The sequence below is a fragment of the Eretmochelys imbricata genome, chromosome 1 (assembly GCF_965152235.1).
Source record: "Eretmochelys imbricata isolate rEreImb1 chromosome 1, rEreImb1.hap1, whole genome shotgun sequence".
Lineage (NCBI taxonomy): Eukaryota > Metazoa > Chordata > Testudines > Cheloniidae > Eretmochelys > Eretmochelys imbricata.
In genome coordinates, this window is record NC_135572.1 from 97,643,328 (window position 1) to 97,665,713 (window position 22,386).

Below are 22,386 nucleotides of genomic sequence, written 5' to 3' on the forward strand. Positions count from 1 at the left end.
AAAGGCCCTGAAGGAAATCAAAAGGTTAAGGCAACAAAAGTGGGAGAGCACTGAACCACTAAGCTTTAGCCCAATGCCACAAACTGATCTTCAAGTCAAAAAAAGCAAGAGGGACATGATTTTGCCCCAGAATTCCCTACTAACAGCCCTGAATGCCACTGATATTCAAACAGAGACGGCACAGTCTGAGAATCATGAACTGTAGGAAATGTTAGGATGTCAGTAATTGTTGGTGTTATACACAAGATATCTGAGCCCAAAAAACCATCACAATGCTGTTGAGGACTGTGAAATATCTGACTTGTTACCAGAGGTTCTTAAATCTATATATATTTTTTTTAAAAAAAGAGTAAACATTTGTTTATATATGATATGATTTTTTTAAAAACATCACACATCTTAAAGGTTAAATCCTGCCCTGATTAAGACCCCATGTAACCCTACTGCTGTCCATGGACCTGCATGTGGGTGTAGAAAGCCCATGTAGAATTTGGACCTAAACCTTTTATGATTATGTGTTAATTTTTAAGCCATTCCTGGAGTATTATGAAGGTATTGATGATGGCAGAATGTGGTACAATAAAAATGTAAGAAGATAATGTGTTTTCTTTTTATTTTCTTGTTATGTGCCAAGTATTTGAAAGTATTTGTTGCACCAGGACCAATAAAAACCTGTTGAATGAGCAAAGAGGTTTAATAGAAGGGTTGAGGGAACATTTTTCTTTAAAAAAAAACACTGCAAGTAATTTGTTTAACAATACACATTTTAATAAGTTATTTGAGATGTTCTGAAGGTATTGTTAAGATAATTTTCCGTTTCAATCTATTTTTATAGGTTGGCAAAATAAGAAATTGAATTTATAAAATGTTCATAACTATTATAAGAGGTCCTAAAATCAAACATGTATTGCAACAGTAGATAAGGATAATTTTTAATTATCATTTCTGACACAGATTAGTATTTAAAATAGCCTGTTTTATGAGAGGAAGTTAATAAGCCAAACCTGTAAATAATTGTTGTAGAAATGCTTGCAGTCAGGGTAACAGATAATATTTACAAACAGACACAACCTTCATACAGCTCCATCCAAGCAAACAATTAGAAACCTAAGGACATTTTTATTTCTGTGAGTAGATATTTAAACTCAGATTTAAGAAAACTTCACTCTCTGGAGAGTGACTCAGTTAGCATGCTACCCGATATATTTTACAAACGCCTACAGCTAGACTACATAGTTTTCCAAGAAAATGCTGAGGATTGCAGCTACAAACTGTTGCCCCATGTTATGTAGCTATTTTTATTACTCATACAAATATTAGTAATATAGTACAAAATGTCTATTGTAGTATAATTATTCCCCCACTGTCCAAAATGGTTAAAGTCATTCCTTGGTCTTAGACCTTTGCATATACTTAATAGAAAACAAACCTCTCTTTATCTGGAAGAGAAACCCTACCTGCTAACCTTCAGATACTGAAAACCCCTGGGGACCATGACAAAAACCTTCTATATAACTAGCAAGATAAAAATAACAACATTTTACTTCATTACAATAATTTTATGCCCAGGTCAGGAAACTTCTGCATGAATAAAATATACAATTAATTATGAGTGCTCAAGGTGTAGAACAGCATTAAATCAGCAGTTTTCCATCTCTAGAGTTATATTTTGTTCACCTGGGATCAGATATCCAAATGTGGAAATCACCTGAAATACTTGTGGTTAAAGTTCTCAAAACCCTGTAGCCCTTGAATGAACTGATCATCATCCATTTTCAGGAGAAAAGAACATTGTGCACAAACAAAAGAGAAAGAATTTAAGTCTATGTAAAGTCCTCTTTAGATAGAAAAAGGTCACTAACTCCACTGAGTAGCACCACTGTGCATTAATGAAGCCTCCAGTATGCAGAAACAAAAGACGGCCCACATGAGGCTGCAATCCAATTGTATGTCTTTGCTAGTAACAGCATACCTACCTCTTTCTGTTTGGCTTCTATTCTCAAGAAAGAAAAAAGAAAGCCAGGTGATGGAGAGGCATTAAAGAGCCATTGTTTGTTAACCTTCTTATCACATTCACAGTTGTTTTTAAAAAGAGAGATAACAGAATATAAACATATAAAACAGTACATTAAGTGAGTGCTACCGTGATTTCTTCATCCAGCTGACGGACCAACAAACATTCAGACACCAATATGGTCAAAGGCCTCTGGATCCAACGTTATTAAACAAAACAGAATGAAAGCTGGAAATTAACAGTTAAAATGCTACCTACTAAGCAAATTCCACTGGTGTCTAAACAAGTGTTTCCTCCCATCACCCAAACAAATAGGATGAACTACCTGCAAAGCACATGCCTTCAGGAAAGGAATAGGGCACTGCAGAGGGAGCACCATACAGTCATGGCTGCTAGAGCCATGTTCCCCCGCAAAGGGGAATTATGGCCAGAGGATAGGTCAGAGTCCCCATGGAATCTGGTGACCTGCATAGGCCTAGCTATCCAAAGAGATGTGGATCGTACCAAACTCTTCTGCTGCAACAATGTCTAGCTTGCTGTTTCAGTCAGCTGTAGGGTAAAGGTGTGTGGCTGCTCTGAAGAGGAAAAGACATACTTCCAGAACCACCACAAGTACTTTTCTTCCAATGCCCCTCATCGGGTCTAGGATGGCAACTTTATGGCTTTGTAGCTGGTAGCATCATCCTCAGCCAGGACCTAACACATGGCTTATGCCTCTTCTGTTAATAAATTGAAGGCCTAGAACAACTGCCCTCACTGAACAACACTGGTCACTACTCAGAGGTAGGCATCAGGGTCATCATCCAGTTCAATCTTGGACAGAGAAGGGCTGGTACTCACTGGCTGCTTAACTGGTGTCCTTGGATTACTGAACATAGGAAACACAGCTAGTGGATCACTGCTTTGGCTTGTTTCTCCTTTGTGATTTACAGTAAGAACTGCTGTTGTTGGGCTACAATTGGTTTTGCTGCTACTGTCCATCTTCCAGTTTGTGATCTCTTCCATTACTCCCCCTTTTTATACCTCTTCTGCAGATGAGGTTCAAAAGAAAACTTCCATGCAATACCACACGCAGAATGCTCTGGAGGTCAGCAACAAGACTCATTTTTTCAGGGAGAAGAGGCAAGACATTTCTGGGAGAAGGCTTTCAGCTTTGGAGTTTGATCCCTTCAATAGTCCAAAGCCAGAACCTGGTAATGTTTAAGATGCAGTGCAAATAGCATCTCTTCAGGCTGGCATTTTAGCTGGCAGAAAATGTATGGTCATTTCTGGGGGAAGGAGGAAAGTGACTTAAAAATTAGAAAGGCTCTGTTGTTGAAGAGAGGAGCTGAGGGGCAAACAGATGTTTAGTTGTGAAGTCTTGTTTAGCCATTGATATTGTTTATGATTAATTTTTGTGCTTACACCCAAATCGTATTACGGATATAGCCAGTACAATAAGAAAACATTCCAAACATTCAAGTCAATTAGGTGCCTAAAGTATCAATGCAAAAAAAAGTGTTTAATTTTCACTCAGAATTTAATTCAAATACATGAAAAACCAAAAATCACATACTGCTAAATAAATCTAGCTTTCAGGAGCATGTATGTGTTTGAGAGGGGAGAGCAGGGTTTCTTTCTTTGCTTTTCTTCTTTAAAAAAAAGAGAATAATAATAAAATCCTACACACACACACACACACACACACACACATTCTCTGCTGCACCACTTTCCATGTACTCCAGCTGAGGGGTGGGAGATGGGTATCAGGGAAGCCAGTGGAGGTCTGTGATTCTCTTCCCAGCTTCTGCCCTGGTGCAGGTTGCACAGCTGGCAACAGTCCCTAAGGGATTATATGCCAGATGTTGCTGGAGTGCAACATACCCTGACATGCCTTCTCTGCAACTTTCTCCTGGTGGGGAGGGTGGCATACTGCTTGCACTCCCCTACAATCCTGTCAGAGCAGCACAAAGAGGACAGAGAAGAGGAAAGAGTCAGACTCAAAGGGCTGATCCTATACATTATGGAAGAGGCACTCTGTAGGAAATAATGTGATCTTATTCAAATTCTTTCAAATACATCAGATTACACAGAAGCACAATCTCAGTTATTGTCTCTTACCAGTTCTTGAAGAACTTGTCCACAAGAATGGACTGATTTAAATGATTAAGACATATGGCCTCAAAATTTGCCCTACTTTCAGACTGAATCATTTGGATACGAAATATATAGGCTCTTGTTTTCAATTTAGTAGTCCATTCCAGAGATATTATGGAAAACAATAGCCACTAGTATTTTTAGCAAATGTTTTATGCTCTGTGCTGGCTCTTCAGCAGCAGTTAGCCAGAAACTTAATTCAAACTCTTTCTAGAATTGTGCTGATATTGATATCACTGATGCACACACAAAATAATTGGTTGACATGACAGGAATCCATAGATAATGAAGTTGTTAAAAAAAGCCGTGATTATTTCAGCTTCATTCTCAGGTTACAGTGGGGGAACAGGGGAACTAATATTTGCAAAACAGACAAGGATGAAATTCTGGGACCTAAGAATACTGCAAACAGAAAGCAGAAAAAGAAAAAATGATTATAAAAATGATCTTGACAGAGTTTTTGAAATGTTACAGCCCTAAAATGAAAATAGATGTGGCAGACAAAGTCAGCTTCATACCTGAGGTATGATTGAAATTTTCTTTCGCAAGTCATGAAGTCCTAGTTCTGATGTTAAGTACTTATCAATCCAAATTCGTCCTTTGGGTTCAGCCAACCGAAAGAGAGCTGCTATCAAAGAGCTCTTTCCAGCTCCTGTTCTTCCCACAATTCCAACCTGCAAAACCAACCAAGCCAGTATGATTAAAATTGTTTCTTTCTTTCTTTCTTTTTTTTAAAGGGGTAAACGCTAAGAAGAACAACACCCTGGAGTTGGATAGGATTTGAAGCTTTAAGAATTTTCTAGATCATCTCATTCAAAAGTGAAATGAATGTTTTCTTAACAAAATGCCTCCCTTAATATGAGTTGCGGAATGCCTAAATGAGATGCAATGTGGCCAGTGGATGGAGCACTGAACTGGTACTTAGGAGTCCTGCGTTCCATTTCCAGCTCTGCCATTAGCCTATTGGGTGACCTTGCACTAATCATGTCACTTCCCTGTGCCTCAATTTCTCTATCTGTAAAAAGGGAACAATGACACTAACACTCCTTCGTAAAGCACTTTGAGATCTGCCTATGGACATTATTAGTATTAAACAAGCATTACTAACTGCACTTGAGACAATTCTGAGTCAGATTCTGATGACCTCACTCAAGCTGAATAGTATGTAACTCAGTGAGGAGCCATAACAAAGTCAAAACTAACAATAGAGCTACAAAAAGTTTCTGAGCAAAGGGCATGGAGACATGGTCCTAATGTTTGCCATAAGGAGCTGCAGTAAAGAAGAAACTAATGCTGGCTGGGGCAGTGGATTCCTTTGATAGCCTAGCTTTCAAAGTTCAGATCACTGCAGGGGACAGATATGCTGCTTTTCTCAAAGCTCTGAACACCAGAGCCACATATCTCATAACCAGGGATCTCAAAGAAGGACATTTGAGGGAATTAAGAAATATAGTTAAGTACAATAAGTGGAAGAAGGCCGACCAATCCTAGAAGACACTATAAGGCACAACACAGTCTAAAAATCCTCTCAGAAAACAGGAATTCACAAAAAGAAAATCTGCCAATATGACTCCACAAGGAGCCATTGAAAAACCAGAGGATTAAAAAAACCATACTGACAACAGAAAAAAAAAATGGAGAAGCAACACAACTAACTTCAGTCAGTAAGGCTTTCACAGAAAATGCAGGAAAAATGCAAAATAAGGAAATGCTAAGAAGCCTAATGGTATGGAACTAAAAAATCTTTTACAAATATATCAAATGAAAAAAAATATGTAGGGAGATAGTATGTCTATTAATAAATGAAGAAAGGGGAAAAATTAATGCTGACTAAATATGACTCAGCTAGTGAACTCCTTTCTGCAAAAAACCTGTCTTCAGAAGAAGCAGCTAAGGGATTACTTAGAAAAACGGAATGTACACCCAATCAACTGTCTCACAGAGCACTGCTTAGGATAACTCTCTATATAGAGCTGCTCTGCCAGAACCTCTTACAGTAGAACCTCAGAGTTATGATCACCAGAGTTACAAACTGACCAGTCAACACACACCTCAATTGGAATCAGAAGTACACAATGAGGCAGCGGAGCCAAAAAATAAAAAAGCAAATACCGTACAGTACAGTACTGTGTTAAACATAAACTACTAAAAACAATAAAGGGAAAGTTTAAAAAAAAAGATTTGACAAAGCCAGGAAACAGTTTCTGTGCTTGTTTCATTTAAATTAAGATGGTTAAAAGCACCATTTTTCTTCTGCATAGTAAAGTTTCAAAGCTATATTAAGTCAACGTTCAGTTGTAAACTTTTGAAAGAACAACCATAACATTTTGTTCAGAGTTACGAACAAGTCAGAGTTATGAACAACCTCCATTCTCAAAGTGTTCGTAACTCTGAGGTTCTATGTATATATTGCATTCAGTTCAAGGCACCACATTTCCAGAGAGATATTGGCAAACACTGGAGGGATTTCAGAGATGAGCAAGAAAAATTATCATGGTTTGGAGATACTGATTTATGAGGAAAGATAAAAGAGTTAAATATGCACAGCAGTGGTTCTCAACCAGGGGTAGGGAGAGGTCTTCCACGGGGTACATCAGCTCATCTAGATATTTGCCTAGTTTTACAAAAGGCTACATAAAAAGCACTAGCGAAGTCAGTACAAACTAAAATTTCATACAATGCCTTGTTTATACTGCTCTATATACACTATACACTAAAATGTAAGTACAATATTTGTATCCCAATTGATTTATTTTATAGTTATATGGTAAAAATGAGAAAGTAAGCAATTTTTCAGTAATAGTGTGCTGTGACACTTCTGTATTTTTATGTCTGATTTTGAAAGCATGTCATTTTTAAGTGAGGTGAAACTTGGGGTACACGCAAGACAAATCAAACTTGTAAAAGGGATACAGTAGTCTGAAAAGGTTAAGAATCACTGATGTACAGTGTAGCATAGCTAAGTAATTAAGAGGGCACATGACAACAGAAGAATATTTGAAAAGTACAAACACCAAACAAAAGAGGGCAATTATGTAGTGTGATACACAGAGATACTGAAATGATATTAAGGAAAGGAAAACTTAAGGTGAATTTCAGGAAAAAATTTGTAACAGAGAAATTAAGCTATGGAACAGGCTCCCAAGCAAAATGGCAGAACCTGCATTTAAAAGAAACAAAACACCCTAGACTAAGCACAAGAAAATATACTGGAAGAAGCAACTTGGAAGATGGACTGGATAACCTAAAAGGTCTTTTCTACCTCTAAATTTTCCAATTATATGATTTTATTGAATAACTGATTCTCGTAGGTGTGTACAATCACGAAGTACTATGTAAGTGCTAATCGTTATATTACTGTTACCTAAAACACAGCATAGTTTTAGCAAATCTGTTTAAAGGAATGGTATAAAAGTAAAAGGAAAAAAAAACTGTGATGAGAAATATTTCTGAAGAACCTCTACTAAAGCTCCTCTTCCTTCAAAAAGATAAATCAGAAAGAAAAAGCTAAATGGAGAACACACATAAAGTGTTTTAAAGAAGAAAGAGTTAAAAAGCATTTCTTTTGAAAACCTTAGTGATATACATTATTATATTAACAACATGAAGGAAAACATTATCAAAAATAAAGTAACTCTTAAAATAAAAATGCAGCTGCTTGTATATTGTCAATATCTCTCTTTCAGACAGGCATCAAATGAAAACATTGCATTTTTCAGTGTTTGACCAAAAATACAAATGGATTTCTCTAAATTGACTACACTCTGCTAAAATCAACATGAATTTGAACTGGCTCTCAGTAAACAGAATTTTATTCCCTTTTATAAATCATGTTATTCAAAAGGCACATTATTTTTCCATACACAGATCATAATCAAATCTGTCCTGCAAAACCAGGCAGGCAGGCCCTTGTGCAGCCCCACTGAAGCCAATGGCTACCTGCATACACAAAAGGGTCTGTCAGCAGAATTGGGTTCCTGATTACTAAACACATAACTCAAATTTAGGTCATCCAGACAAAGAAAATAACTTATGCTTAGCAACTGTATGAACTGACATGTGTTAATGTGTTTTTAAACACCACTTACCATCTAGCTTTGACAAAGACAGTTGACTTGTGTTTAAAAGCCACCACTATTTTTGGCCTGATCTACCTTTAAAACTTATACCATAAAAACATAAGAATGGCCATACTGGGTCAGACCAATGGTCCATCGAGCCCAGTATCCTGTCTTCTGAAAGTGGCTAATACCAGGTGCTTCAGAGGAATTAACAGAACAGGGCATCCATCCCCTATCATCCAGTGCAGATTCTGGAAGTCAGAGATTTAGAGACATCCAGAGCACGGGATTGTGTCCCTGACCATCTTGGATAACAGCCACTGATGGGTCTATCCTCTATGGCCAAACTTACTGACACTCTGAGACGCATATGATAATCTTCAGAAGTTCAAGAGCCAGGTGCACCTGTCGGGGCTCGGGGCATCAGCCTCACAGCAGGGTGGTGGGGCTTACCTGCTGGGGCAACAGCCCCATGGGGCATGCCTGCCAGGGCTCAGGCCTTCAGCCCCGCAGCACGGTGGTGGTGGGGCTAGAGCAGTGGTTCTCAACCTGTGGCCCATGAGCTGCTTGCGGCCCAATCAGCACACAGCTGCAGACCATGTGACATTCTCAGGGCCATACAAATAATATATATATTGTGTGGATGCAGCCCACATAACACATAGAGAGCTGTAAATGAGGCCCATGATGGTAAATAGGTTAAGAACCATGGGGCTAGGGGCTTCTGCTCTGCAGGGATGGGGGTCTCAGGGCTTCAGCCCCGTGGGAGGCACCTGCCAGGGCTCGGGGCTTCAGCCCCACTCCTGCTGAAGGAGCTTGCAGGGATTTCACTTTTGGCACTGTACCTTTTAATTTCTGTTTAACTAACTTCCTCACTTTTGTCTAGTTCCCCTTTCTGAAATTAAATGCTACAGTGGTGGGCTGCTTTGGTGTTTTCCCCACCACAGGGATGTTAAATTTTATTATGTTATGGTCAGTATTACCAAGCAGTTCAGCTATATTCACCTCTTGGATCAGATCTGCGCTCCCTTTAGGACTAAATCAAGAATTGCCTCTCCTCTTGTGGGTCCCAGGACTAGCTGCTCCAAGAAGCTTCCATAGTGTAGACATAGTCTTCATCTACGTTAGGTGCTAAGTGTTGTTTGAGGCCTTAGAGGACAGTGAGAAAATACTTTGGCCTAGTCTATATTTAAACCTTAAGCCAGGTGGACTGAAAAATCCTGTGCATCACAGCTATGTCAACCTAACCCCCATTGTAGAGGCAGCTAGGTTGACAGAAGAATGCTTTCATTGACCTAGCTATCATCGCTCAGGGAGATGGGATTCCTACAGTGACGGAAAAACCCCTTCCATCACAGTCACCTGCGTCTACACTATGGGATTACAGCAGCATAGCTTTAGTGCCATAGCTGTACCACGGTAACTCCTGTAGCATGGACATGGCCTGAACTGTTAGCAACTTCCAGATTTTCAAGAAATGCTTCCCTCTTACTAAAATCCAGTGAACAGGGGCAGATACTTGGAAACCTATTATTTTACACATTATATTGATGATGGCCTACTGTCACACCATGTGATACATTATCAAAAACAGTAGCTTCTAAAAAGGAAACCAATCTCTCTTCAGAGCTGCAAGAGCTTTAGACTGGACAAACTTACTTTAGGATGACAAACCCACAGCACAATCACGCAGGTCAAAAAAAATAACAAGCATTTCGCCACTGTCTGGGTACCTCTCTTATTTCGGTTCTTTTATTTTATGTCTGTTTCTCACCATGAAATTTACATCTTCTTATTCACTATTACACTAGAGTGGCTTATTATAACTGCTACAGAGCTGGCCCAAAGGCAAGAAAAGTACAGAGAAGAAAAACAGCGTTTTTGCTACACTTTGTAAACTCCTTGCCCTCAACTCCCACTTACCTTTCTCTGTGAAATCATCTTTGTACCGGACAGAAGGGCTGAATTCTTGAAACATACTTGTTATTAAAATGATTCACTTGAGGAATGAAATGGAGGTGGGGGCTGAATGAAAGTGTGTGTCACAAATTAAACAAGGGCAATGATTGTACAGAATTGAGCCAATCCCCCGGGGGAGATCTGAAATAAAATCATGTGCTAAATCATAATCCTAAAATTATGCAATCGACTCCTCAGCCTTTTCTCTCCTTCTCCCCTATCCTGGGATTATGTGTGTGTGCATACACCCTCCTTTATTTTTTATGGTCACTGTCCACCTTTTGTGTTGCCCCTCCCTACCCCTTTTGTGTTTCCCTTAGTGGATCCTCAGTGTCCCTTTGTACGGCTCTACTTGTCTCCCCTCTTTCTCATCCATACTTAGCTTCCTAATAATTTTCTTTCTCAAGACCCATGCTGATGGAAAAGATAATAAACCTGCATCTAAACTAGGGAAAAGGTTACATGCAGTTAGCTAACACAAGTTAGTTAAACTCAATCCGTCCTTGACCCTTTTTCTCCCTAATGGATACAAACCGTTGGAATCATCAGAGCAGCTTTGTCTTCTCAGTGGCAGAGACAGAAGATGCTCTCAAGCAAAGTGTGATTGTCCCAAAATAAGCATTTATTTGTAGTTAATAAGAGTAATGTGTTCATAAGGTGGCTAACAGTTTAGCATACCCTTAATTATTCATTTCCTTGCTTTTAAATTCTGGACTTTGTAAACAACATCTGGCATGCATGTTGTTTTCTCTTAGTGACCTTAGTTGCATTTTGAAATAAAAGTCATGATCGTGCAAGAGGATCCATATGCCTGGACTGAGTCCCACTGAAGTCACCAAGGCTCTGCACATGCACAAGGATTCTGATCTGCCCACATGGATCCAGTCACAGGATCAAGGCCTGCATTTGTTTTCTTATAATTATTTGCATTATGTAGCACATAAAGGCCCAAGCCCTACTGGGATAGGCACTTTACAAACCTATAACCAAGAAAAAGTCCCTGCCCTGAAGAGCATACAATCTAAGTGCGTTTTGTTTTTGGAGTTTATGCAATAGGCAATCACAAAGTCCTTAGTTTCATAGGTTCTTAAGTAGGTTATTTACTCATAACCATGCATATTACCAAACATCACTGCATAACTTATTGTAAGTAAACATGCTTTATCGTTTAATAAATATAAGTAATATAATTACTTTATTTTTATTTTTTTAAATACAGGCCTCATTTTCTAAAGACAGTATATTTCAGGGGTGGCCAAACTTACTGACCCTCTGAGCTACATATGAGAATCTTCAGAAGTTCGAGAGCTGGGGTGCGCCTGCTGGAACTCAGGGCTTCAACCTGGCAGGGACGGGGGTCTTGGGGCTTCAGCCCTGTGGGAAGTGCCTGCCAGGCCTTGGGGCCCCCTTCTTGCTGGGCAGAAGTCAGAAGTGATGCATGGAGGGTCTCATGGGATCACATGCCCCCCCGATTTTTGCTAGGGTTTGCTGGCCCTCACTCGGTCAGTTCCTGGAGCTGGCAAGCTGGAAGTTGAGGCCATGTGGAGAGGCAGTGGCAAGCAACTGGGAGCAGCAGGGAGAGCTGCTGCTTTTGCTGCTTCCTGCAGAGCTAAAGCAGCAGCCCCTCCCTGAAGCTCCCAGCTGCTTGCTGCTGGCTCTTCATGTGGAGCTAACACCAGGGAGATGCAGGGAGGGGCCGCTGAGGGTAAGGGGGGAGGAGGCGTACCTGGAGGTGCAACTCAAACTGTTTAAATTGTACCCCCCACTCTCAGCAGGCACCAGTCATCTCTGGCAGAAGCCCCTAACCCCACCACCCCACTGCAGGGCAGAAGCCCTGAGCTTTATGCCTCAGTCTGGTAGGTGGAGAATGGGGGGGTATAGGAGACTCCACAAGCTGCACTTTAACTATAAAAGAGATGCATACCTCTCACAAGCCACAGTTTGGCCACCCCTGGTACATTTTATAGCACTGTATAGAGTTGGAAAAAAAGACCATAAGGTATTACCTCCTTAATGAAAATGTTGTGTATATCTGAAATAAGCATGCAATGCATACCTTTTCTTTTGATTTAATTAGAACAGACAAGTGCCTCAACACCAAGGGTCCATCTAAGCTGTAAGTGAAGTTAACATTTTCAAAGGCTATCACTCCTTGGCTTGGCCATTCAGCTGGTGGACGTTTGTTGGACTCCCAAGGAGCTTCCTTTTCAAGTTCTGTGTATTCCATTACTCTTTCTACTGAGATCATCTGGAAAAAAGTCACACAAGCAATGAAACTCTTTTATATTTTGGGTAACATTCTGATTATAAAAAAAGCTACAAAATAACAGGAGAAATTTTCTTTCAATCATATGAGAGAGAGAGAGAGAGGATGAATCGTGGTACTGTCCTATTTTTATTAGACAGAAATGCAAGTCTTACCTCCTAATATAGGTCCTGATCCAGCATAACATTTAAGTATGTACTTAATTTTAAAGCATGTTAATTGAGTCAATGTAAGCATTAATTTGAGGTCAATGGGATTACTCACATGCTTAAGTGCTTTGCAGGACTGGAGCCTTATTTTCTACATGATAGGTTGTCTTTCTGCTGGGCCTCCATGGGAGTAATACTAAAGATCTGACTTATATCTGAGCTACAGGAAGATCCAGCCTATTAATAATACCATTGATAAGTTTATCATTTTTGTGTGTTCTGAGCCACCACCATCTCTGGGGTTTCACCAATGAGCTTGTCCCTTGCAGCTCTGGCTAAGGTTACTATGTGCTTGGAATGAATATCTATAATTCAGCGGTAGAGCCAAATCAGTATACTAGTTACTACAGTATTGGCTAGATAGCTAGCAGAATTTTTTTTCATATCCATGGACATACAAATATGAAAGAGGCAGCAAGATCTATTGTTAACTGAGATTTTATGGGATTCTAAATGGAAAAGACTAACTAACTAACGGAACTAACCTCTCCCCAAATTTGAGACATTTGGGCTGCCTCTCTCTTCTTGCAAATATGGGAGGCAGTTCAGTTTTGGCCATGGGGTACCGTTTCCCCCCACCCTTTCATCCCCGCAACAGATTATTACATCAAAAACTGTAAGAAAAAACTAAACTTTTCTTAACAGATTATATTTCACCTTACTCAGCTTTGTTAACTTCATATATGAACCATGAAGAGACCATTGTAACAATACCCAAAGACTTATCTTGACAGCAGTGGATCTGGGGAGGGAGTCAGTCCCAGAAAGTGAACAATGCAGTAGCAAGTTCTCCATTCTGGACCTCTCCTCCTCAGTTGGAAACACATGAGAGACAGAATGAAGTAAGAAAAAATTACTAGTGAAGGAGAGCTAAGTAGGACAAAACCACAAAACCTAGGATTCTTGTGAGTCATGGAAAAAGGAAGTCATTTACAATAGCTCCACGAAGTACTCCACATTCTACACTAGTGTCAGCCTAGTAAATGGTATGTCTTGTTCTATGATACCTCTGAATCTTCACCTCCCACAGAGTAATTCACCCCCACAGGAGAGCCTCACACATTTGAACTTCATTAATCCACAACCTGATAATTCAGACAAAAAGCTTAGCAGTCTCTCCCCACTTCTCCAAAAAGATTTATAAGTATTGGTTAATTCTTGCCTGCAACATGCTTTGAAAATGCAATAAGCTATACAGCATAAATGCTAAATACAAAATTATTATTAGCAGGAGTGTTGTGGTACAGTTTAACACTAAATAAGCCTTTGTTATTCTTTATGTAGTGTACAAGGTGTATTTACCAGAATGTTACGGTGACTCATCATAAATAATTACAAGTAAACCAAAACTGTCAACACAAATGAATAAGTAGATTTTTGATGTTGTATTTTTTTATTGTGGTTGCTTACTCATTAATTTAAAAAAATTAATATGCAACAAACAGCATCTTAGTAAATAGTGTAAATTGATGTTCTACCATATGCAAAAATGTATTTGGAAATTTATGCTGACCTTATGTAGTATGACTTGAATAAAGATTTAATACATCTTAAATATTTGTTACCTTTACACAAATTAACAGGGTCTAAGGCTTTAGATAGAAATAACAGGGTCTTTAAAATTCCATTAATGCAAAGATAACACTTCTAATGTATTTCATGTCACTGAACAGCAAAGAGATGTGAAAAATACGAAGTTGAGAAATTAATATTACCAGATTTTCAACTTCAGCACTTTGCCTAACTCCCCACTGGAACATTCCCATGAGCGTGATTGCATAGGACAATGCCAAGCCAACCTGTCCTGCATCCAGAGCTGTAGGGCGAGGAGGAGAAAAATCACATCTATATAATTACATAAAACTCTGCTTAACTCCTCCTTCAATCTAATATGCCACTGAAGTGGTAGCTGGCTCTCGGTCACACCAGTTTAAATAGTAGCTCTGTGGAAAAAGTCTATCTTGTCACATTACTTTTGTAAGCTTTCTAAAACTATATTTGTGTTTGACAATAAGGTCCTGGTTCTCCACTGCAAGGCACCTTGTCTTAAAAAAAAAAAAAAAAAAAGCCCAGAATCAACTAATCTCTTAAGCACAAGCTTAGGGTCATTGCTAGTCAGTTAAGCAATTGAGAATCTTTCAATTAATTTCAAAGGGAGTTGGATCAGGCCCCTAAACCTGTGCATGGTGAGCATAAAATGCTACTAAAACACATTGCTAGCATTTACACAAACTATGTACTGGTATAAATGGGTGCAAAGCACTGTAAGAGCAGACAAGATGCTTTTGAAGGGCAAACTTCTGCTCACCCTACTCATATGGACAGACTCATTACACTCAGCGAGTCAGCTCTTGTGAATAAACTAAACAGGATTTGGTCCTAATATGGAATCCGATTCTCCTCTCACTATAGCCATTTTATATCAGCATAACTCATTGACTTCACAAAAGCTGCTCCTTATACTGATTGGAGAGACAAATTAAACCCAGTGTTTTGATTTGTCTTCAAGTCTAGTAACTTGAAACCTAGTTGGAAATCTCCTCTATAATGCCATGTATATAGGTCTATATATAATTTATCTAAAGGAAAAATAAAGGAAACAAAGAACAGCAAACTAGAACCCAAATTTCATGTCCAAGATAATTACTTCCTTTGTATTTTAGAAGACTATCTAGTTTTAGAACATCTACCATAATTACATCCTAGGATGATCATATAAAACAACAGCATCAGAATGACAATGAATATAAAATTTCTTATAATGCAATCTCCCTTTCTGGGATTGGGCTCTCCCTGCATCCAAGACATTTGAGCTGAATCCTTGAATGTTCAGCCTGCTTTGTTTTGCCTAGTCTGCCGTGACAAGAAGGGAAACAAATGTTGTTGTCCCAAAGACAGCTTTAAAAGCTAGTATTTCAACAGTAAAGGCAAGATTGTAGAATTGCAAGGTTGCCTGCAACACTGTGGGGAGATAATCTGGAGAAAGGTTGTTAGGTTCATGGCCAATCCCTTGAGTCCAGAGAAGTCTGAACGGTCTCCAGTACTTACAGGAATGTCTTGGACAGAGGGACAGACCAGGATCTAGAAAGAAACATTTTACTTAACTGCAATCCATAAACAATTAGAGAAAGTAAATTCTGAAAAAGAATAAGGTATTGCTATATATTGTAACTATAGCATTAACATTCCTAGCATCTGTACTTACTCTTTGCGAGAAGCAGGGAACCAAAGGCAACCACTATAACAAAGATGGCACAGATGGCATCCAGCCGCACAGCAAACCATCGGGAGGTAGTCAAAAACAGAAACCAAGCCTCTAAAGAGTTTTTTAAAAGTCATAATAAGAACAATAAGTTATTGGGGAAAAAATAAGTTCTATAAGGACTCCCACAAGACAGTAATATAACATTAGCATGGACTAATTCCATAAGCTGCAAAAATACCATTGTCTTGGAGAGTGTTTGCATGTGTTGATGATGATGTCCTATTTTCCTAGCTAGTGCTGGCCAGTTTTCAGGTTTTCACACCGTTTAACACAGCTGACACTAGTATATCAAATAGGAGTCGGAATAGAAATAAAAGATGCTAGGGCCTGATTCATAGCCCACTGAAGCCAACAAAAAGACTCTCATTGACTTCAATGGACTTTGGATCAGATGCCTAGTATGCTATGTAAAATACCATTGCAATTTTCTTTCATATAACATTTAGATAAAGTATATCCCAATATGCTTCAGAGAATTGAGTATTACTGGACAGTGGAGGTTATATGATATAAATCACAGAAGAATGCAGCATAATCTTATGATGAAAATTCAAGTATTCAAAGTTAGGGCCAATAACAGAAGTCAAATAGGCATCAGATAGAATTCTATATCGCTTTGTAATCTGGGCCTGTTCATATAAAATGTATTTTCATATAGCCAAATTCAAAGTTACATGTCTTGGAAAAAGGCCATACCTACAGACTGGGGACCTGTGTTCTGGAAAACAGTGACTCTGAAAAGGATTTAGGTGTCATACTGGTCAAGCAACTTATCATGAACTTTCAGTGCGATGCTGTGATACAAAGGGCTATTGCGCTCGTTAGATGTATAAGCAGGGCAGTAGTAAGTAGAAATAGGGAGGCAATTTTACTTTTGTGTATAAGGCACTGTCGAGACTGATACTGAATACTATGTACAGTTCAGGTGGCCACATTTTCAAAATATATAAAAAAACTGGAGGTGCAGAAAAAAGTCACAAATTATTTGGAGTTGAGTTATTTGAAGAAAATGCCTTGCAGCAAGAGACTTAGAGAGGTCAATCTGTTTAGTTTATCAAAAAGAAGATTGAGAAGTGACTTGATTACACTGTATAAGTACCTGCACGGGGAGAAAATATCACATACTACATGGCTCTTTATTCTAGTAGAGAAAGACATAACAAGAACTAATGGTTGAAAGCCGAAGTGAGACAAATACTTCAGGTCAAGACTGGATGACTTTCTGGGGATATACTTTAGCCAAACACAAGCCTCTTGACTCAGTACAGGGGTAGCTAGGTGAAATGTAATGGTCTGTAAAATACAGGAAGTCAGGTTAGATGATAAAATGGTCTCTTCTTGCCTGAAACTCTATGACTCTATCAATTAAAAAAAAAAAAGAAGGCAAACTAGTCTAGAATACTTAGTACAAACATAATTCAGATTACTTTTGCATACAGAATATTCATATTGCAGCCAAGTAGACTTTAATAAAAACTAACCTACAGTATTAACACAGACAGGAGCTCTTAAAGTTGCTCAGACAAAAAAGATAAGAGATTATCAGATTTTTATATTTTTCCAAAGGATAATTTACATTAAATATTTTTGTACAGTTTTAGGATTGGTCTACACTACACAATCAGATCAATGTAAGGCAGCTTACATTGACCTAATTATGTCAGTGTACACACTACAGCCTTGTCCCACCAATGTAACTGCCCTACTACACCAACATAATAACTCCACCTCCACAAGAGGTGCAGGGCTTATGTCGGTGAAGTTAGGGTGACACAGAGTCTGTGCAAACACTGTGTTAATTACATCAGCTATTAGCTCTCTTGTCAATTTCACTGCTTGCTGTGAAATTGACAAGAAAGCCAGGCAGCTAGAGCCCAGCTACCCCTACTCCTTTGGAGAGCTGGGAATCTGGACCCCACTCCCAGCAGGGAACGAGCAGGCAAGAAGCCCCAGCGGGCTTCCCCGCCTGCTTCTGGAGGAGAATGGAGAGGCGAAAAGCCCTGGGAGGCTTTCTCCTGCTCCTGGCAGGGAACGGGAGCCAATGGGGCGGGCAGCCAGCTGGGTTCCTGGCAGGGATCTGCCAGCAGAGCTGAGAGACTGGGCTCTCAACTCCCCACATTGCCCCTCTTAGGTCAATGGAAGCGCTCCTGTTGAGATACGCACCACAAACCCAAGGAGAGTCATGTGGACATGCACCACGGCAGTAATTACTGCGGTGGCTGTAAACCGACCTAATACAGGGCGACTCAATTTTTTAGTGTAGATGCATCCTTAGTGTTCCACCTGAATAATATTAAATATTGCTAAGTATAACTTGTTTTGCCTTAAAATATTATGCAATACAAGATCTTGGTGAAAAATGAATTTTAAATATACTTATTGGGTATACTTTAAAATGTTTATCGTAAATATTGTTATTATGCATGCTTGGCTCTCTCAAACTATACTAGAGTCCAAAGTGTATTCTACAAATCCAGAAAAACAGAAGAAACAACTAATGGGGAGATTTTTCCCTAAAGAGAGATGTATTAAAATCAGTGTGAGCTGTGCATGTACGCTGCACATGTGTACCTGAGGGGAGAAAATATTTCCCTCTGAAAGAGCTACATACTTAGTTGTCCATGTCTATTGGTGACAAACCTGAGTGAAGATCTTGGTGAGCATCAAATAATTCTTGGAATCTTTGCTCTGCTTTGAAAGCACGAATTGTCCAAAGTCCCTGGAGAGATGTTGACAAGTGGGAGAACACTGGACTTCGAGCTGCAAAGTAAAAAAGACTAATTTATTGTACCTGAAGGGCAGTGTTGGTAATTTTTTGCACTATGTTAACGTTTAATCCTACTTCTCTGTTTACTGACACAAGCCACTGAATCACATCTTTTAGGATAAACATAGGATAAACCTATTTTCCTGTTACTCAATTATACCCACTTGGATGGCAAAATGGATTAATCTAATTGACACAAAAAACGTTTTCAACAGTTGTTATCATCCATGACTTCTTCCTTTGTTTCTTTCACTAATCAGATAACGCACCCATTTTTTTTTATTCATGACGCTTAAGACTCAGACTCTGCTATTTAATAATCAATTTGAAATACTGAGATAATCATGAATCTATGAAGGTCATACTGGGTCAAAACCTACATTATTATGTGCAATTAGCCCACTAAGGCCAAGATTCAGCAAATCATTTAAACTTAACTTTAAGTTTAAGTTGTCCTTAACTTTAAATATATGAGTAGTCCATTTGACTTCAAAGACATTAATTGTGAACTTAAGCCTGGGGTTAAGCAAGTTTTGAAGGATTTTGCTGGGTTAAGACTCAAGACAACAAGGAAGTAATTTGCAAAACTACAGCAAAAATTCCTGATTAATTGATTGTTTGCAGAATTTTAGCATCTCATATAATTGTTGCTCAGACTTAAAATCAGCTCTATCCAAGCAACGTACTTGTGGACTCCAGACGTTTAATATCTCTTGCTGTGTCTAAGAAATACCGTCGAAGAAAAATGAAAAGAATACAAAGTGGAACTAAAGGGATGAGTATCCAAGGAATCACTGCCACAGCCACAGCTACTACGCCAAAAATCTGAAGGAGAGTCTGCAACAACATAGGCAAGAGAAAACATTACTTCCTTACCCAGAACGATTCCGTTTAAAACAAGCTCAAAAACTATTTCACATCATTAAAAGGTTAAATATTCAGACATAAAGATGACACTCCAATTAAAAGGATAAACAACAACTCTCATATAATAGCTAGATCACAATTATTTTCACAATATAATTATAAGATTTAATATTTTTAGTATTTCAGATTAATTGTAGAATTTACTCTATTTTCTGCATGATTTGTTCTGCCAGAGTCTAATGGGAGCTGCTACAATCAACATGACCCAACATGAAAAGCTTGCTTTCATGGCATTGGTCCATTTCCTGTGATCCTGCAAATAACTAACAGTGTACCTGATTTACAAATGGTTAAAATGGACACGTTCAAGATAGGTAACAGTTAATTGCTCTGCAGCCATTCAGAGAACCATATAGATGTATTTTCTAGCTCAGGTGAAAGGTTGAATTGAGCTTTGACAGAAACTTAAGTGTTCTTTGAACCACCTTGCCCAGCATAAACTGAAGATCCGACTGCCTGACAGTATTTTTAAAGTTTGAACTTTCTATGCCTGTGTGATTAATCTGATAAAAGGAAAGGTAACTTCTACAGTGAAGAACAACATGGAACACTGCCAAGAGAGGTTTCCAAAGAGACCAGTGTACCAGGTTAAGAATCCAACAAGAAACAGGAGACTGAACAGCTGGGCTAAACCTGAAGCTGACCTATAGAAATCTGGAGATACTAGAGTGAGAAGATTAATTGTCTAGGGTGTGGAAATCCTCAGGGCAGCGAGTGCTTCCATAAGAACAGCCATACTGGGTCAGATCAAAGGTCCATCCAGCACAGTATCCTGTCTACCGACAATGGACAATGCCAGGTGCCCCAGAGGGAGTGAACCTAACAGGTAATGATCTAGTGATCTCTCTCCTGCCATCCATCTCCACCCTCTGACAAACAGAGGCTAGGGACACCATTCCTTACCCATCCTGGTTAATAGCCATTAATGGACTTAACCTCCACAAATTTATCCAGTTCTCTTTTAAACCCTGTTATAGTCCTAGCCTTCACAACCTCCTCAGGCAAGGAGTTCCACAGGTTGACTGTGTGCTGAGTGAAGAACTTCCTTTTATTTGTTTTAAACCTGCTGCCCATTAATTTCATTTGGTGGCCCCTAGTTCTTATATTATGGGAACAAGTAAATAACTTTTCCTTATTCACTTTCTCCACACCACTCATGATTTTATAGACCTCTATCATATACCCCCTTAGTCTCCTCTTTTCCAAGCTGAAAAGTCCTTGCCTCTTTAATCTCTCCTCATATGGGACCTGTTCCAAATCCCTAATCATTTTAGTTGCCCTTTTCTGAACCTTTTCTAATGCTGTATATCTTTTTTGAGATGAGGGTTCACATCTGTATGCAGTATTCAAGATGTGGGCGTACCATGGATTTATATAAGGGCAATAAGATATTCTCTGTCTTATTCTCTATCCCTTTTTTGATGATTCCTAACATCCCATTTACTTTTTGACTGCCGCTGCACACTGTATGGACGTCTTCAGAGAACTATCCACAATGACTCCAAGATCTTTCTCCTGATTAGTTGTAGCTAAATTAGCCCCATCATATTGTATGTATAGTTTGGGTTATTTTTTCCAATGTGCATTACTTTACATTTATCCACATTAAATTTCATTTGCCATTTTGTTGCCCAATCACTTAGTTTTCTGAGATCTTTTTGAAGCTCTTCACAGTCTGCTTTGGTCTTAACTATCTTGAGCAGTTTAGTATCATCTGCAAACTTTGCCACCTCACTGTTTACCCCTTTCTCCAGATCATTTATGAATAAATTGAAAAGGATTGGTGTTAGGATTGACCCTTGGGGAACACCACTAGTTACCCCTCCTATTTTCCTATTCTGGAAATTTACTATTTATTCCTAACCTTTGTTCCCTGTCTTTTAACCAGTTCTCAATCCACGAAAGGATCTTTCCTCTTATCCCATGACAACTTAATTTATGTAAGAGCCTTTGGTGAGGGACTGTAGCGGGGTGGCTATCCCCACTCCTAAAATAGAAAGGGTTAAAAGCAGTCCTGGAGAGGGCTGTGGCTGGGGACTGCTGATTGGGGAAGCAGCCGCAGTTGGGCCACGCCCCAATCAGGCCCCAGCTGACCTGTATAAAAAGGCTGTGAGCCAGAGGCCCAAGGAGTCTCTTGACAGAGTGAGTGAGTGAGTGAACAAACAAACACACTGAGGGTGGTGCAGTGCTGGGGAAGGAGCAGGCTGAGCAGGGGCGCTCCAGGCTGGCAACTCCCCAGGCTGTAAGGCCTGGTCCAAGGCCCATAGAAGTACTGGGAGGCAGAGAAAGGCAACAGGTCTGAACCCCCTTGCCTATGATGAGTGGCCTTTACACTGAAGTCTGCCCCAGGGAGCGGGGGTTGGTGATGATTGGCAGTAGTCCAGCCTGAGGCAAGGTGGGGATAGTGGGTTGGGGGTTCCACAGGAAGGGGAGACCCAGAGGCAGAGTGTGGGGGTACTGCCAGGGGCAGAACCCCAGAGAAAGGGGCACCGGGATCAGGGGACCAGAGCTGTGTGGATCACCGGCCTGCAGAGGGCACTCCAGGCTGGAAAAGAGCTAATTCCCAAGGATGACCAGCAGGAGGCACTGCAGGGGTGAGTCTGCTCCTTTACAGGGACCTTGTCAAAGGCTTTCTGGAAATGTAAGTACACTATGTCCCTGGATCCCCCTTGTCCACATGTTTGTTGACCCCCCTCAAAGAACTGTAATAGATTAGAAAGACACAATCTCCATTTACAGAAACCATGTTGACTTTTGCACAACTATTTATATTCTATGTGTC

The 22,386-nt window shown here is 39.6% G+C and overlaps 1 protein-coding gene across 1 annotated transcript in view; it reads right to left on the reverse strand.

Moving 5' to 3' along the window:
- The window catches only part of ABCC4 (ATP binding cassette subfamily C member 4 (PEL blood group)), a 200,201-nt gene that overhangs the window by 42,999 nt on the left and 134,816 nt on the right, over positions 1–22,386 (reverse strand). Inside the window, exons 21-26 of the mRNA XM_077807040.1 lie at positions 19,364–19,514; positions 18,551–18,670; positions 15,851–15,961; positions 14,361–14,461; positions 12,227–12,418; positions 4,669–4,824 (exon numbers count right to left, since the gene is read on the reverse strand). Coding sequence (XP_077663166.1) covers positions 4,669–4,824; positions 12,227–12,418; positions 14,361–14,461; positions 15,851–15,961; positions 18,551–18,670; positions 19,364–19,514 — 831 coding nt within the window. The remainder of the gene's footprint in view (positions 1–4,668; positions 4,825–12,226; positions 12,419–14,360; positions 14,462–15,850; positions 15,962–18,550; positions 18,671–19,363; positions 19,515–22,386) is intronic.